Source organism: Boleophthalmus pectinirostris, unplaced genomic scaffold, assembly GCF_026225935.1.
Source record: "Boleophthalmus pectinirostris isolate CB_2022bp ecotype Guang Dong unplaced genomic scaffold, ASM2622593v1 HiC_scaffold_18, whole genome shotgun sequence".
Taxonomy (NCBI): domain Eukaryota; kingdom Metazoa; phylum Chordata; class Actinopteri; order Gobiiformes; family Gobiidae; genus Boleophthalmus; species Boleophthalmus pectinirostris.
The window spans coordinates 42,454,503-42,473,119 of record NW_026571133.1 but is presented as its reverse complement, the minus strand read 5'-3'; the positions used below and the strand labels follow the sequence as shown (position 1 = coordinate 42,473,119).

At 40.0% G+C, this 18,617-nt stretch overlaps 1 protein-coding gene across 1 annotated transcript; it reads right to left on the bottom strand.

Annotated features, from left to right (window-relative positions):
• Window positions 1-9,077: 9,077 nt before the first annotated feature.
• LOC110161182 (bile salt-activated lipase-like) lies at window positions 9,078-18,295 on the bottom strand. Its single transcript, XM_020925897.2, has 11 exons — window positions 18,233-18,295; window positions 17,617-17,764; window positions 16,128-16,247; window positions 15,416-15,613; window positions 13,945-14,075; window positions 13,379-13,486; window positions 12,939-13,053; window positions 12,423-12,609; window positions 11,750-11,953; window positions 10,600-10,809; window positions 9,078-9,329 (listed from the first exon to the last, which is right to left on the bottom strand). The coding sequence occupies exons 1-11, from the start codon at window positions 18,293-18,295 to the stop codon at window positions 9,143-9,145; spliced, it is 1,671 nt and encodes a 556-aa protein (XP_020781556.2). The 3' UTR covers window positions 9,078-9,142.
• Between the last annotated feature and the right edge of the window lie 322 nt (window positions 18,296-18,617).

The window sequence follows — 18,617 nt, the reverse complement described above, 5'->3', positions numbered from 1 at the left end:
ATACTGACCCCCTCCTCTCACAGAGCAGCATCTGAGGCTCGAGGGAGACTGTTCTCACAGAGCTAATGTTTAACCAATCAATAACTTCCTCATCTGCCTGTTGGGAGAGATGTTATGGTGATGGTTTAGAAAAGGTTGCATTCAGAATTTGATGCCCTAATTTTAGTTGGAGGGCATAGGCTTACATGACTCTTTGGGAGTTTCTCTGTTTTTGAAATATCCAAAATTCCAACTTATTCATATTTTATGTGGATAGGCCCAGTAATTACAGAGATATTAACCATAAACCACGTGAAGAAATCCGCAGTCTGACACTTCAACAGTTCAATTCCACCACAGAATTCTGACCTGTCCTCCAGCTCTGTTTAAATTATAGATCTATAGATAAATACTTTATTTATCTTGAAGGATATTCATAAACCTGTTGTTTCTTCCTAGTTACTCACTGAAGGCACCAAAACTATGAACGAACACATACAGAGTGTAGTCAAAAAAAGGGATGAACTTTCCTCCTTCCCCTCAAAGTGACTTTGAGTGCACTATATAAAAGCACTATATATAAGACTAATGCTTTATATTTATTTATTATTATTATTATTATTATTATTATTATTATTATTATTATTATTATTATTATTATTATTATTACAGTAGTTCCTGATCTGTTTTTTTCCTCATCACAAACATACCTGGTGTTTTGTTTTGTTTCATTCACACACAGAAAACACTCTGTTCCACCTTGTTATGTCATGCAGCAGTGTGTTTTTAACCCCCTTACATCTTCATTAGAATCATTTTGGTCATTTCAAACGAGTTTCCAAATGAGTGGAACAATGCAGTTCCATCTAACTGCACCCTAGTGACCCACTTTGTTGAAGATCTTATGATAAAGAATTGTGTAAGTGGAGGTGACAAGTCATATGAGTTGCAGAGCTACGTCTTTGTGAGTGTGTCCTCACACAGCCCTGTACTATCAGCCTGTGGACCAGTGTACACAGCTGAAGCACAGGGCTCAGGCTCTCACTGCTCTGCTCAATCACAACACACTTCCATCTCCTCAGCTCTCTGCGCTACGTGCACTGATAACGCCTTTAATGAGGGCCAATACTCACATTAGAACTAATTCTGTCTGTATGCTGGAATGGTCCAAGGTCGCTAGTCACAAGTTGCCATGACAAACATTCAGGTAAATAATAATATTAACTGAGTGGATATTTTTCTGAGCACTGAAGAACAGATGTAAGATCTTTGTCTCCTGATATGAGGGAGACATGTTCAGATCAAATACTGAGAACAATAATCTAATAGAGGTAGGGTTCAGGTGTGATTGTTATACTGTTTTAAAACTGTAAAAGGACAGGCTACATACAGTTCCTTTTAACATGTACTTGTACTTGGGTACTCGACATGATGCTCCTTTTGCATAATCACATTAAATGACTTGCTATGATATTTTTATTCCAACAAAATTCAACTCATCTGTGCACAACTATGTATTCTATAAATTACATATAGTTTTACAATGAAGTTGTGTTTCAGTTTCTTTATATTTTAACATTAAACACTCAACTGTCCTGCGGTGTGACTGTAACTTTTCTTTTAAAAATTCTAGAATGAGTCTCTTGTGACAGTTCATAAAGATGTTGGCATAAAGAGAAGCATGTGTACATTATTTAATAATAGTAGACCTTTACTTATACTTTAAATTTAAAAAAAGATATTATCAGTATAATGAGGTAATCGAGAGGAGTGTCCTGCAGTGTGACATGACAAATCACAGATTAAACAGACACAAACACACAGCAACATTTTGTCACAGATATTCAAAATTTGGTACATATACTCATGATATGTTCTCGATCAAAAAAGTGATGCTCACTAGAGATGCGCGGATGGGCTATTTTTTCATCCGCAACCGCGACACAAAACTCATCATCCGCCCGCTGTCCATTTTGCACCGAAGGTTTTCAAAACCGCACCCGCCGCCATCCGCCGATTGATTTTAGATTTTAGAACAATCATACAGCAAACAAACTAAGGAGCCTCGATAAAAATGCAAACTCTATAGCTCATTCATTCCAAAATTCACTCAGCGTGTATGTTCGCATTCTTAATTGTCCGTAACAACCCCAAACTTACCTGGTTTTCTTGCGCAGCTAATTAATTTACGTTTTCCGACGAGGCTATTTTTGAACCTTCTTGCCTTCGTGTTGGATGTTGTTACATTCTGAACATTCTGCCATTGCCCGATGTTATTTCAAAGTCATAGCCTCACTCCATCGGTCTTTCTTTAAGTTTTAAATCCCCCGAGTGGCAGTCTACGCTATAATGTCTGCGTGTTTTAAAATAGATCTGATATCGAAACAAAATAGACAAATCATCTCATCCAGATGAACCTTTATTGAAATCAGGCAATGCCCTCTTTATATTCCAATTGAAATATGCAAGAAAAAATATGCATAACTAAATAAATATGGCCATAGCCACTTATGTGTTGGCAAACAGCTGAAATAAATTAGAAATAATAAAATAAACTGCATATAATATGTGCCTCGTAAACCTTAGGCATCAATAACCCGACACAACCTTAACCTTCAGAACATAAAAACGAGGTCAAATGGGCTAATTAAGGACATGACGTACACTTCATACTACAAGCATAGACAATGACACTCGTCTTTTCAGATGTAGGTAACAATACTAACAATAACTTTTTTTTTTTTTTTTTTTTTTTTTTAGTAGTTAAACCGCCACCCGCCCGAATTTAATTAAAATATAATTTTTCGTCACGTCATCCGCCCGACCCGCGGATTAACCGCGGATACCGCGGTTGTAACCGCAATCCGCGCATCTCTAATGCTCACGTTTGGTAGCTAGATGCATCATGCCAATAGGAACAAAAAATGATATTGTGACCACACCCCTTTACAAACCAGAAGTCCACCATCTTGGATTAAAAAAAAATCAATACATAAAAAAATTGAGAAAATGGTCTGGTTAGGTCAGTGGTAGGTTAGGGTAAGGGCTAGAGTACGTAGGACAATGTTAGGGTTAGGGTTGGAGCTAAGGTTACAGTTAGGGTTGGGGCTTGGGTTGAGGTTAGGGTTACAGTTAGGGCTAAAGCTAGGGTTAAGGTTGGGTCTAGAGTTAGGTCTGGGTCTAGGGTTAAGGTTTGTTTCAGGGCTAGGGTTAAGGTTAGGGCTAAGGTTAGGGTTAAGTTTATGGTTAGGGTTGGGGCTAAGGTTAGAGTTAGGGTTGAGGCTAGAGTTTGGGCTAGGGTTAAGAGTTAAGGTAAGGTTAGGTGCATTTGCTGTTATTATTCCATCTTAATGCTTCTTTTCTTGCTTGGCAGAAGGTTTGACTTGAAGTTGAACTAGCCATAACTCTTACAGCACATAGCACTGTTGTTATCTATGCATTAGCCTGAGGTAGTAACACGCCGACAGTGGATATTTGGGGTTAGGCAAGAGAGAACTAGCACGCTGAATCACAATAGGTCAGGTGTGTGATAAACATTTATGTCAGGGCTGTAATGTGAAGTTATGGGCAGAAGCAACGTAATGACGTCAAATTTTCTCAAAACTTCCAGCTCTCCCATAGATCTCCATTGACTTCGCTCTGACCCAGCGCCCTCAAACTCCAAACACATAATGCAAATAAAGTGATATGAGCACATTTAACATGATAAAAATATGTCTATGCAATTACACATTCAGTTTTAAACATAATATGAAACATGTAGCCTAATACAAAATAACCAGATTATCTTTTTTTTTTTTTTTTTTTTTTTTAAATCTAGGTCAAGTTAGGGAGTGTGGCACACTTACGCCCTCTTTGAACCATTTGCCACTGCAACACACATATTTTGGACCACCCTGTTTAACTTTCAGGGAAAACTGTTCAATAATATCGTCAGTGTCTTGGGGATTTGGGATCCTAGCTGTATTTTAGTTTACTTTTAACCTTCTATCGATGTAATAAACTACCTCTGTATTTATGTTTACTCTCCATCTTCTTCTTCCATTTACGTTGGACATCATATTTAAGTTTACTCTCCATCTTCTTCTCTCTATGTTGTTTACTTAGCTGGTATTGAGTATGCTTTTCATCTTCACCTTTTCTCTGTGTTGAACATTCATTTTATATTTCAGTTTACTTTTTGCTTTAACCTTATCTTAGACTAAATTATCTTGATGTTTCCCAGTTTTTTTCCAGTACATTTTGTCTGTGTGTTGTTTCTTTATACTTTCTTCGTGACATTTCTGTCATTTTCTCTTTTTATTCTCTTTTCTTTTGATCTCTCATGGATGGAGTACTACAGATAGTTTCTTTTCTACTTTACACACTTTTGATCTTGTGCTATACCCCTGACAGGCATTACTTTGCAGAAGTTATAACACAGTGTTTCACTGTCAACCACTTTAACACAAACAACTGTTTCATAGTCATTTCCATGACAGTTTTGCAAATATATTGCATTATTACATAGAACATAATTGTGGCATTTATACTGTAACCATCGACTATTAACAAAAGTGAATATAGCAACACCCAAGTAATGCGTAGTAGCCTGGATTTCAATTTCTGTAGTCCAGATATACATGTATGTCCCTCTCAGGCTCAAATTAAGTTTTAGTAACAGGAAAAATCTGATATTTGGGGAAAATTATCATATGGGGTAGTAATATACAATCCTGACTTTTTTTTTGAGAGAGACCTTCACTTCCAATGCGTTCTGGGATGTTGCGGATTTGCAGCATTGGCCCGGTGTCGTAAATTAACACTGAAGACTGAAAATGATATGAACGCTAATTCATCATCATTACAGCGATTCAAGAAGAGGTTATCTCCAGTGACATTGTAGCTCTAACACACCAGTCTGTGCCCAAAAGCAGTGCACTACGAAAGCTGAACCCCATTTTGAAGAACAATTTGATTTGTGTCAAGGCAGAGTCACTGAAACAAATACTATCATTCTGCCCAAGGACAGTCACGTCTCCCTGCTTCTAGTGAGATATTATCATAAGAAAGCAAAGCACCAAGACCACACTTTACTGAAGGAGCAGCAGGCTATTGGATCATAGGCAGAAAGCGACACATCTCCTCAGTTCTCCACAAGCGCGTGATATGTCGTCAGTTAAGTCACACAGCTGAGGTACAGCTCATGGCAGACATACCACCAGAACAATTACAAGTGTCATCACCTTTCACGTACATCGGAGTAGACATGTTTGGTCCTAGCCCGTTGTCTCCAGGAGCACAAGAAGTGGTTGGGCCATCTCGGACCATTCACATTAAGATCATCGCTCCCTCGGACATTTCCAGCTTTATCAAAGTGGAAGGACGAAGTCCGCTTGATGTCCCTCTGGTGAGAATGCAATCTGAGGTCCAAACTATAGATAGTAGGTCCAGACGAACTATTTGAAATTCATCATGATGGAGATACTAATTATTCTATTTCCTGTTTGTGGTGAGTGAAGAAAACATGGGGCAAACCTCAAATCATGGCCAAACATGGTCCAAGTAAAGGTAGAGCAATCAAAGGAACCATAATTAATGAGCTATTTGTAGTTTTCACCATCTAAGTTCACCGTTCCATATGGACTTAGATGTCCGAGCTCCCTGGGCCAGGGAGGCTCTTAGGCAGGGTTAGGGAAACCATGTCTGCCAGAGGTCAGTCTCCTCTTGGGGGGGTAGGGACCGACCCACACCATCCGTAACACGCGGGGATCTGTGGGAAGGCCACTGGGGGGAGATGGTGCATCTTGGTCTTGCTTTCGAGAGGTTTGGCGTGCAGGAAAGCCTTAGCATCCCTGAGTCAGGTGCAGTTTAACCTAGTGTGTGCAGGAGTCTTGGATATATGTCAATTGGACCAATTTTGGTTTGTTTACAGGTGTGAAAGGGGACCACACTGGAATCGATACATAATAACAATCTTATTGCCTGGTGTGAACCAAATAATTGAACTAGTGGTGTGAAAGCTCCCTTAGTGCAACTCCTACAGAAGCAACGCCTGTTATGTATACATTTGCACATTTCATTTGTGTGATTTCATGGATGTATAAATTATTTGAAAAGCACTTGTATGGTTAAAAAAGACATTATAATTATATTAGTCCATCTCCATCACAAACAGGTATAGTAGTCAGTCTCCATCATGTGTACCACAGACTCCATCACATACAGTGTGGCCAAACGCCTGAAGACAATTCTGGCTCTTCTGGTGGGTAACACGGAGCACCATATTACGAACCCAGCAGAATTTGTGAAGAAAGTCAAGCATTTCTAGTTTGACTAGGAAGGGACAATGGTTTTCTTTTGATGTGACCTTGCTTTACACTTGTGTCCCGACATCAGTAGCAGTGGATGCTACAAGAAGAAGACCACTGCAGGATACCAAGCTGGAAAAGAGAACTAAACTTTCACCTGACCAAATCTGCCAACTGCTGGAAATTTGTTTATATACCACCTATTTTCTGTTCAGAGAATACTTCTACAGGCAAATCCATGACTGTGCAGTGGACTCACCAGTCACTCCTGTCATTGCTAACTTACAGACAATTTTAACAGAGTGCCTTGACCTCTTTTCCAGGCATTTCACCCACACATTGGTTTGGTTATCTGGATGATAACTTTTCTAAAATCTAAAATCAAAATTCAAGATTTGGAACCTTTTACTGCACATATTAATGCTATAGCAACATCAAATTCACTCGTGAAGACGCCAAGGAGACACATTGGCTTTTTGTGCAGTAACGATGGGAAAAGAATGTCGAGAGCAGCAGTGGACGTCAGTCTGCTGTTCATCTCCACCTAAAAGCCACGGGTCTGTCCTTTGAGTATAGTGAGGAACAGAGAAAAGAATTGGTTTGAGAGGGGAGTTAAAGAGGTTATTTTTCTTAGAAAAGACAACCCTTTTCTGAACAGAAATGGAGGCCTCAGACATAATCTCTCTCCCATTTACAAGTCAATCCTCAGACCTAAGTCAAAACAAACAAAAAAAGAAAACAATAGGGATAACCGGGTCAGGCCCAGAGTTGTGGAAGTATCCATCAGGAGCCTGAATGATTACGCTTATATGAGTCCCCATTCAGTGCCATTCAATAGACCAAGCTAAGAAACAGAAACTGTAAACAAGTAGGTGTGTTAGTTTCAGAGTAGTTTCAATGTAGTTAGCTCCTCCCAGAACTGAACAACTGAAAAAGCTCAGCTTGGCTGAGCTGCGAAACATATTCGACCAAAAAAAACCTCTGTCCAGTTGACAAATTTACTTTCTCCTTTGCCATGGATTCTACCTGCACGACTGAGGGATTTTACATAAGTCAGCCATGATATGTCACATGGTCTCATATTAATATACCACTGATAAAAACAGAGTTGTGATAAATCCATTTATTGTTTAAATAAGCCACTTTATTGGCAATTTGTTGTAAGTGCTTTATTACATGTTACTGAGCTCAATAATACATGTACTGGAATGTGAAATTATTAAGAGATCGCTGTTTGTATTTTTCTCTTGAAGTTTCACTCTGCATTCATGAGATGAGGATTAAATCTAAAAACTACAAGTCAACAACTGTCTCATCACTGAATCAGAGTTTACCTCGCTGTCAAAATGGAACTTCTAACATCTCAATGAAGACAGTACAAAAGCATTTACAAAAAAGATAGGTATTGTAATGTCTTTAGGTAATATGAAAGCTATCAAGTAGAATTTGAGTGTGTTGTTACACATCATACAATTTTCAGTTAGCCTAATGTTAAACCAATGGAGATTTTAAGATGCTAAATAAATAATAGCGTATAAATAAATATAGCATAATAAATAAAATATAGCGTTCATTCAGAAATGTTCTCTCACTAGTATGGTTTAGTTTACACAGTTTTCCACATTTCTTTTGTTTAGTTTTCACTTGTTAAACCCTAAAATTGCTGGGCCAGATTGCACTGGCACCTTAAATACAAGGCAAATACATTAGCAACAGTCCTTTTCCTCCTCTGTTTCATTTCTCACTGAGTCACTAATTAGAAAAATTTGGTATTATTAAAAATAACAATATAATTAAAATAAAAGTCTTTTTTTTTTTTACATTTTACTAAGATAATTAGTACTAACTGTTCCTTGTGTGTTGTTCTCATCAGCAGCTCTCATTCACACATGTTCAACATACGGCTGATTAGATAAAACTCCAAAAATAGCTCACCTTTTTGATACAACATGTAACTGTTTACTTTACACTTTCCTTTTCAGGGGTATGGTTAAGATATCAGTTATTAATAAGTAAGAGCTCGCTGTTTAATGTACACTCTGCTCAAACACAGACACACCCACTTCTCCTGTTGGTCAGCCTGAGTCATGCTTTGAGTGAGTCACAGGTGGTTGTAACTATGGATTCAATGACATCCAAATCTCACAGTACAATAATATCATGATATTCATCTCATGGTACAATATTCTGCCTTAACAAGACCTAGAATTATGACAACAATAATTTACATTAAAAAATTAAGATGTAAGATACATTTTCTTATGTACTGTTAAATTTCTTTAAATTCTCTGCACTGAAACAGAGCAGAAATATGTTTGTATAATATATCATGGTCTATGTACTTCCTTCTGTTTTAGCTGCTGCAACACACACAGTATTTAGTGTATTGTTACATCCCTAGTTTAGCCAGTCACAGTGAACTGTGGGCTCGCAGTTCAATTACTGTTCTCATTACTGTTCTTATTAAAGAAGTTAATGTGCTTTTGTCTGCTATATATATACTTAATAGATGTGAATCATCATTGTATATTATAATATGGACATTTAAAATCATAATACTGGGTCTCATTCATGAAGTATTCTTATGGACAAGTTTTTTTTGGGCTATTACCGATATCCTATATATATTTGGCCTGGTGCTGTAAAATCCAGGCTCACAAAGTAACTTTTCACTTTGTAAAAATAATATTTATTTATAATATCGACAAACTAGTATTGGTATCATTAAAGCAACATTGTAACAGATCAAATCTAGTGCAATATAGTCCCTTTCATTTCATAGCATTCAAAAAGAACTCTGAGCAGTAGTAATGTGTTGTACTGTTTTACTGGTGTGTATAGTGCATGACAGTGTATAGAGAGGTTCATCAGTTTCATTCAGACTGGTTCAGGTCAGGCAAGTTGGGCAGGATACTGGTCCAGAAGTGCACATAGCGCATCCTCATCTTCTGCCGCACGTAGCCTTTGTTCATGTCGTGGTGGATCTCCAGGTACTTGTGTCCATCGGTTGTGAACTCCGGCCATGTGGCAGGGACCTCCAAGTCTCCCTGGTTTGGGTTTCTGGTAATCAGAAGTAGGAAAGTTACAGTGAGGTTTCATCCCAACTGTGAAGGACTTCCAGACATCGTCCACAATATCCAGTAAATCCATCTTATGTACACTACACCTGGTAATTGAATGAAGTCTTGGAGGTTTAATAAACCCTTATCATGGTGTCTGTATCAACCTGCTACAGAATACTGCAGTGGCTGTGGTTACATGTACACTCACAATATGATTATGAAGAGATTTTGCACATATACGTCCAGTTATAAGTTCTCTCTGATTACTTAAAACAGACTCTGTGGTTAACATATACCGTATTTTACGGGCTATTAGGCACGCTCTTAAGACTCTAAACCCCATCAAAAAATGACTGCGCGGCCCGTAATCCAGAGCACCCCATACACGAATCCATTCAGGTGTCCCAGCACGACTTCAGTAAACTACAAAACCGCACCACCCACAGCACACGCAAACATGCACGGAGCAGACAGTGACCACGCTGCGACAAACACCCGCAGTCACACTCATCACTCCACGACGACGAGGAACATAATGGAGGAACAAACCGAAAAACCGAGTGCAATGTGTCACTTCTAGACACAACTGAACAACTGAGTCACTGCGAACACGCCGACAATCCAGTGGTCCCAGACAGCACCCTCCCTACACGCCACAACTGAACAAAGCCCAGAGTCACCATGAACGCAACAAACAAAGTCCCACTGACCCATCCAACTGCTGTGTTTTGTTTAAAGTTCAGTGCCGTTTATTTGTGAAAAAAGTTTGAAAATAGAGCATTTAATGACAGTGCATGCTATAATCCAGAGTGACTAATAGCCCGTAAAATACAGTAATTTAAATAATCTTAAAGGACCAGAAATCAGATAATAATCAGATTTTGGTGTGCATGTAAACATTGTCATTGAGTCACCTGTTTGACTTGACTTGATTTTGTGGGACATTCAAGACATAGTAATAGGTTGTATTCATATTCTAGAATGTAATGATGTTATCATTTCAGATGGAAGGGAAGGGTCTGTAAAAGTGTATTTACTATTCATAAATTAGGTTAATGAAATCTGCAATCTGACAGTGAAACAGGAAATTCCATCACTGAATTCTGACTTGCCTTCAGCTAATTTTTAAACTGCAGGAATTGCAGAATGTTGTGATGTCAAATGAACACAATCAATAATATCTTTATGGAAACAATCAGGTGACAAACCCTGACAAAAGCAGAAAAGTTCTATAGTGCACCTTTAAGTGACATGAGCAGAGTTCATACCCAGTTTTAGCAAAGTTGGTCCAGTATGCGATTATGTATCTGGACAGGTCCCTGTGCCTGGGCCAGTACCCCAGAGGAGTGGTGAAGGGCTTCCCAAACACGTACTGCAGGTCATCTGCGTGATCTGCTCCCATCCAGCTGGGGTAGGGTGTGACCAGGCCCCCCATACGATTTGGCTCAGATAACATATATGAGTAAGTGCGGCCAGTTCTGGGGAGGGACACAATAAAAAGATATGCTGCTTATGTGACACATGACACACACGTGCAGTGACAGTGAGGCTTCTTCAGTTGCAGCTGGATACTGGTGAAACACTGTCTTAAATCTATCAGAAGGGGATGACTAAATATACTGAAACTAACATACTGGTATCAGCTATTGGTGATCAAGTCCATTGAACTGCTCCTGAGTCATATTTGGCATGGCTATTCAAAAAACTATTAGCTTACTCCGTCCCTATTGTTTTTCTTTATTGTGGTTTGGGTCTGCGAATGGAGTTCTAAATAGTTTATGAAGTTGTGTAGATTTGTTCTGATGATTTTATAAAATAATCTGCTACAGCGTAACATAGTTATTCTCTTACTTTAATAAATAAAGTCACTCTTCATAATTTAAACTTATTTTAATTATCCCTAGTACTAGTAATGTAACTAGTAACTGTTCTTAGTTCGTAGATGTGAACTGATATCAGAGCTCTCCTTTAGGAGCAAACTCAGGTTAAATTCTAGGTTAGTTCAGTTAGATCTGCTCTGGATCAGATTAGGCTCACAGAGTAACTCACGTAAAATGCAATTTGATTGTATCTCCATTTTTTTTATTTCTTGAAGCATTAAGCACAATTAAAATGTAACTGTAGAGCTGTAATTTTACAACATACAACATTTTTAAGATAGATGGATATTCCTTACCATCTATAAGTTTCTTAGATTTTTCGTTAGATGGCAGATGTGAAACTTGCCCCCCATTCTCTCACCTGGCCTTGGTTCAGGCTCACCTGTGCTCCCTGGTCGTCAGAGCTGGTACTTTATCAGACAGCAGTTACGTAGCATCTACTTGTGAGAACTACAACAGGGCTGGGGTGACCCATCTAATTAAAAATATCAGCTTTAAACCTTCCTTTCCATCAGATAAGATGTAAAATGGTTCTCACGTGGCATGTTTGGCGTGGAGATATAGAGCAGCCTGAGTGGGCACCAGGAAGATGTAGTCTGTCCCAATGGCCACGACGGTCTTCTTGACAGTTTTTCGGTCTGGGTTAGTGCGCCAGTCGGAGGAGTAAAGGGAGAAGGCGTTCTCCATTCCAGCTTTACCTTTGTCTTTGGTGTATGAGGCCAGCAGTGTCTTCACGTCTTCACTGCAGCACACAGATGTGATCAGCACAAAATAACAACAACTCTATGCAACAGTTTATGAGTTCTCAAACTGTAGTGATGCATTATTTGCTCTATAAATGCATGGGATCCACTGAAAAACAAGAGGATATAGTGTAATTATGCTCCCTTGGCTCAGTGCATCTCATATACTTTTAAATAGTAATAAAAAGTTATAATAACAGGATGTACCACCTCTGCATAAAAATTAACAAAAAAAGGAAATTCTATTCTATTGTGTATACTTTCCAAACCCAGCACAGTTGCCATAGCAATCTTAATTGTCAAAAGTCCTCAAAATGTGCTTCAGCTTCCTGTTATATGGTGCTATTTTGAGAACGATTAATCATTCCTATATACATGTAATATCTTATTTTATATTGCTAACTGCTATGGTAAAGGTCCTATCTTTTCATCCTTCTGAAACCCATGAACATGAATGGTCTAACTCACATGGGCGTATCCACCAACATGGAGTTGATCGAGGGGACGTCCAAAGCAGTGAACATGTGTCCGTCCATGTCATTGACCCCGGCGATGTAGTCGATCTCAGCAGCGTTGTGGAACAGCTTTGAGGGGTGGTCCGGCAGGAAGTCTCCATCCACCACCGCAGACAGAACCAGGTTTTCCACCACAGGCTCTACATGTGGACACACTTTTGGATTATTAACTGTTTATCAAAATTATGAAGACTTTTTCTAACAGTTGTGATTGTCATTTTCATTTGTGTTTTAAAATCAAAGATTCAGTTTTTACTACATTTCACTCACGTCCACATACAAACTGACAAGATTAAGAGAGATCATGTGATATCAGTGAATAATTGCAGCCTTGCTATTTGTTAATGGAAATCTAATCTTGGCCCGAGACCAGGCACATACAAGATTATATCATTATATTGTTTTTAATAGAGAAGATAAACCAAACAAACCAATGATGATGACAAAAAATAATGAACGAAAGTGTTACCAGCAGGGGAGCTTTGTGGGTTGAGGGTCCCGGCCATGGTGAGGACCACAGGGTCAGTCATCTTGAGACAGGCCGCCATCCTGCTGTCAGTGGGACAGTTCACCTTCAGAGCCACCTGATACACACACAAAGAGAGACATGGCTTGGAAAAAAATGTACCTGAATTATGAATTAATATCTAGTTTAGTCAAAGAAATTAGAGATCAAAGGTCTTATCAAAATAAACAGCGTGTATACAACGTTTGGGTTGTGAATAAGGAGTGCTCTTTATTAATAATAAAGCATTTTTTTTCTTATATTTGTTCTTACTGTATGTAGAAAACAAGTTCAAACTGATGTGAAGTCAATCAAGTAGTTTTCTTTTTGTATCTTTGATTTTATGTTGATGTAGAAAGTTTCTTGTGACACAGTCTTCAACATGAAAATCATGTTACTCTCACCTCCTCAGCAAACTTTCGCGGATTCTTGATGACACCCCAGGGACACAGGGCTACTCCGCTCTGAGAGATGGCTCTGCGGAACAGGCCCTTATTGTGAGGAGTCAGGGTCTGCCACAAAAACAAACAAGGTCAATAATATGTCCTTCGATAGTAGGGAAGGTTACTTGAAGGGATCACAACATCCACTCTAGTACTTGAGCTATATTCCTTCACTTTGTAGTAGTCAGATGAATTATGAGCAATATGATACGGTTCAGGGTGGAGGGTTCGACCTTTTTTGTCACCATGGTTCTGCCATATCCTAATAAACCTCTATCTCCATCTCCATGGAGACAAGAAGGTTACCCCATGAGGGTCAAGTTACTTGTCTGATCTGAGGAGAGGTGCACCTTTACATTGTATGCTTACATTGCATTGCTGCCAGACTGTTGATAAAATCATGGCTGTAAGATTGTCTATTGTCTTATGCCTCAGTCAAAGAAAGGACCACTGTATAGAGTTGTTATACAGTGTTCTATTAATTTAGTTTAAGTTCCACACTGATGTATAGAAGAGATGGTGCAGACCTGGAAGCTGACGCTAGCGCCCCCTGCAGACTCTCCAAAGATGGTGATGTTGTTGGTGTCTCCTCCGAATGCGCGGATGTTCCTGTGCACCCAGGCGATGGCAGCCTGCTGGTCCCACAGTCCATAATTTCCTGAAGACACATAAAATATTTTAAATAAAACCTAAAAACTTAAGTAAAAGCAATTCCACAGAAATTCTGAGATTATAAACAAGAGGGAGGAAATAACATGGGGTATGCAGGAGAAGTCAGTCTGGTTCTTGTTGATTAATCTTGTTGATTAATCTGGGGGGGGGGGCAAGCCTAAGCTTGTGCAGAAGGTTGAGAGGTACCAGCTGGACCCGCTATTTTTCTGGTGTTGCACGTGGGAAGCAGTGGCAAGCTGGTGTGGGCCTGCTCATAGCCCCACAGCTCAGCCGCCATGTGTTGGAGTTTACCGCAGTGGACGAGAGGGTTATGTCCCTGCTCCTTCGGGTCAGGGACTGGACTCTCACTATGTTGGCCTACAGGTCGAACAGCAGTGCAGAGTACCTGGCCTTCTTGGAGTCTCTGGGAGGGGTACCTCCCTGATTGAACCCGAGTGGTGTTCTGCTACTGGACTTCCATCACCCTGGCTGAAGTCAGTGAGGTCGTTGACAAGCTCCTCAATGGCTCCGGGGGTGAGATCCATGTATCTTAAGTCTCTGGATCTTGTGGGGCTGTCTTGGCTGACACGTGTCTGCAGAATTGCGTGGTGGTCGGGAACAGTGCCTCTGAATTGGCTGTTTAAGAAGGGGAAACGGAGGGCATGATCCAACTACAGGGGAATCACACTTGGCAGCCTCTCTGGTAAAGTCTATAGCATTCGACCGATAGTCGAACCTCAGCTTCAGCTGGACCAGCTCTATACTCTCCATCAGGTGCTCAAGGGGTCATGGAAGTTTGCACAACCAGTCCACGTGCTTTGTGGATCTTTTAAAAGGCAGTCGACCCTTGTTGTGTCCTGTGGGAGGTGCTCTGGGAGTCTGGGGCCTGGGGCCTTTTGCATAGGGCTGTCTGGTCCCTGTGTGACAAGAGCAGGAGCTGTGTTCACATTGCCGGCAGTAAGTCAGATCTGTTCCTGGTGTATGTTGGACTCCAATAACTAGGGTTGCCCTTTGTGACCAGTTCTGATTTATGGACAGAATTTCTAGGTGCAGTCAGGGGCCGGAGAGGGGCTGGTTTGGGGACCACAGGATCTCATCTCTGCTGTTCGCAGATGATGTTGGACACCAGGACAAAAATAAAACAAAATAAAACACAACAATAGGTTTGTTTTTGATGAAAAGACAGCATTATCACATGATTAAAAGCACAGAAACCTGGAATGACTTCTAGAGGGCTGAATGATCTCTGCACATGTGAATAAATAAGCATGGAGGATGTTTAAAATACTGCATCTGCACTGTTGAAAACAAAGAGAAACAACTAAAATATGTATGAATAATTCTAACCAGGCATATCAGACTCTCCGGTGCTCAGGAAGCCCAGGGCCCCTACACGATATCCCAGAGTCACCACAATGACGTTCCCCCTGTCTGCGATTTCCTGTCCATCATACAGGTAGTTGTCCAGGAAGTTAGCCCCCATGGAGCCCCCCACGAGGTAGCCCCCTCCGTAGATCCACACCATCACAGGCAGGTTGGAGGAGACTAGGGTACAAGAGGAAAACAATGATAAGTAGTGCCTTATTTAATAGAACTGTATGCAGTGTCCTCAAGGGGCCATAAAAAGCACACAGTGACACAGACTTGCATTGCTCTTACTTCCATGAGAGGAGATTTAAAGCAACACACAAGCAGGTGGATTAGGTTTCATTGGATTGGCACTGGCCATTTCCAGGCTTGTCAAGTGTGCAAAATGTCATGAATTGTGTCTGTTTATTAAAAGGTGGTTAACTGAACTGAATGTGCTACTGTAAAAATTAAAATACACCTCGCACGGTCTACGTGAAGTTTACTTGTGTTCCATATCGTCAACAATATATATATAATAATAGTAAAATGTTCTGCCACAAAATCATCAAAACTTATGTTGTGGTTTTGAAGTTACTGTTTGTGGCACCAAGGAGAGGGAGGACTGTCTCTGAGGGCACATACACACACACACAAAGAGGAAACACTGACTTGGCAAGTTAGGAGACTTGTGTAAAAGTTGTGCACTTACCTTTACGGTCATGAGGAACCCAGATGTTGAGGTAGAGACAGTCCTCAGAGCCTCTGGTGTCGGTCATGATCATGTTCAACTGAAGGCATCGGGCTCTGTATTCTTTGGCTTTCAACACCCCTGAGTAAACAGACACAATTTGATTCAACTCAGTATGTTTGAAGGCTGCTACAACTAATCAAGGATGTAGTTTTAGTAAGATTATGGGCTTAGATTTTTGGTCAGTGATCTCAAGCATTTCATACACAAAAATATTTGGTTTTCTTGAATCCTGAATACCACCAAATCTGTTCCTGCTTAGACTGCTGCCCCCCTCAACAAGGCCCCAGATAATCAGATAATCATGGATGGAGGGAAGCATGGGTGATCTGTTCCACTGGACAAAGGTCATACCTTGTGGAAACTCAGGACCTAATTTGGCTGAAATCACACCTCTTGCTTCTGCTCATATATGTGCGCACATCACAAATAGGCATAATTAATACATATTCAACATTAATTTCAACAGAAAGCTAGATAAGACAGTCTTATCTACTCCCCCAATCTATAGATACCATTCAAACCAATCCACCTTTTCAAACACTTCATTCTTTAAACATGTTAAGTAAGTTAGCGAGTAAGTTTTTATTTATATAGTTCTTTTCACAGACATATGGTACAAAGACGCTTTAAAGAGCATTATTCATTCACTCCATAACCAGTGGTGGTAAGCTACTATTGTAGCCACAGCTGCCCTGGGGCAGACTGACTGAAGCAATCGGTGCCAATCAGTCCCTCCGACCACCACCATCACTCATGCCACTCATGCACACAACGCTTTCATACTAGGCAATGTGGGTGGAGTGTCTTGAATAAAGGCACATCAGCAGTTGTGCCCCCCCGACTCATTTACGTGTTTCATATTCAAATGCTGTCTGTTTAACTGGTCTATACCTGTTCATAAACCACAATTTGTGGTGCACAAAAGTGATTCTTATGTCCAGATATGGGTCAGTATATTAGTAAAAGATTTTACCAGCCTTCAAATTATTGAATAATTAATCCAGATGGTTGATTATCTTGAACTCAACTTTGAGTGTTGCCCCAAACACTTCTTCCAGTTTAGTCTAGCTACACACTCACAGAGAAAGTCTACATGAGTCCTCACCCATCTTGGAACTAAACTTACTTTCTGTTGTACATAGAGTTGCTTTTTTCTTCACTAATTTATAAATATAGGTGTGCTGATGATAAAATCAGAGAGATATATATCTTAGGATCCTGTACTGTATAGTATGAATGATGTGTGAATGTTGTCTTTGTGTTGTGTTTGTATTTTGTTTTGCTTTGAAAGCTATTTTTGTAAATGTATTTAGGACTCCCTCGCAAAGGAGATGCTACATCTCAAGGGGCTTTCCTTATAGATAAATAAATAAATAATCAAATTCTTTATATCAACTTAGTCTACTCCCATACATTACTTTGCATGTGTGTGTAAGTGTGTGCCCACCGTCCCAGCCTGGATGGCGTTTGGGTTTTTCAAAGCGTCCGGGGATGTCAGCGAAGGGAATCCCCTTGAACACGTCCATGTGTCTGCGTAAACCCAAGCGGATGCTTCGGCCCTCCACCATGCCCCCCTCCGTGTACACCACTCCCAGCTGCACACGGAAGACAATTCATTACAACCTGCCTATGTAACTTCTGTGGCATCATCTGCCTGTCTTTGTGGATATGTTATTGCTTTGACTGGACGGTTCCACTCTGTTATAAAACTAATCTATAATTGAATTACACTTGTTTTTTAGTATTGTTATTGTGCAGTTGCCTCCCCAGAGTTGATTTGTAAGATGGCCTTGTGCAGCTTCACATAGATGAGTCTAGTTCCATACAGTTCACCTTTAAAGCATCGATTACACTAGTACATATATTGTACTGCTGTATAATATCAACAGTCCATTAAATTTCAGCATAAGTATAATAATTAATTACATCTACACTATCCTTGATCACAACTATATAAAACACAAACTAGGAAAATAGTCAAAAAATATTTTAAAAATTCAAAATAATGTTTCTGTTTATAATTCTAAATTGTAGATACAATTAAAAACATCCAGAAGACTTACCGAGGTAGCAGAGACGGTCTCCAAAAACACGGCCATAGCCACACAAATACCAAACAGAGCCATTGTGTCTAGACTGTAAGGGCCAGACTGGAGCCCTACCAGACCTATATACTCCATACACTGACACACACACACACCCCCAGAGCAGCATCTGAGGCTGGGGGGCACTTTTCCCACAGCGGTAATGTTTAACCACTGTGCAAGACAGAGTTCAATAACCTGTTCATATCTGCAAGTTCTTATATTCTGTTGCTGTTATACACTGTTTAGAATAGGTTACATTCATGTTCTAGGATTTGATGATGTAATGCAGTATGTATGTCTATTGTCTATCTTCCTAAAAGTGAATCAGTTCAATACGGAGCCCTGCAGGGGCAGTGGGGTG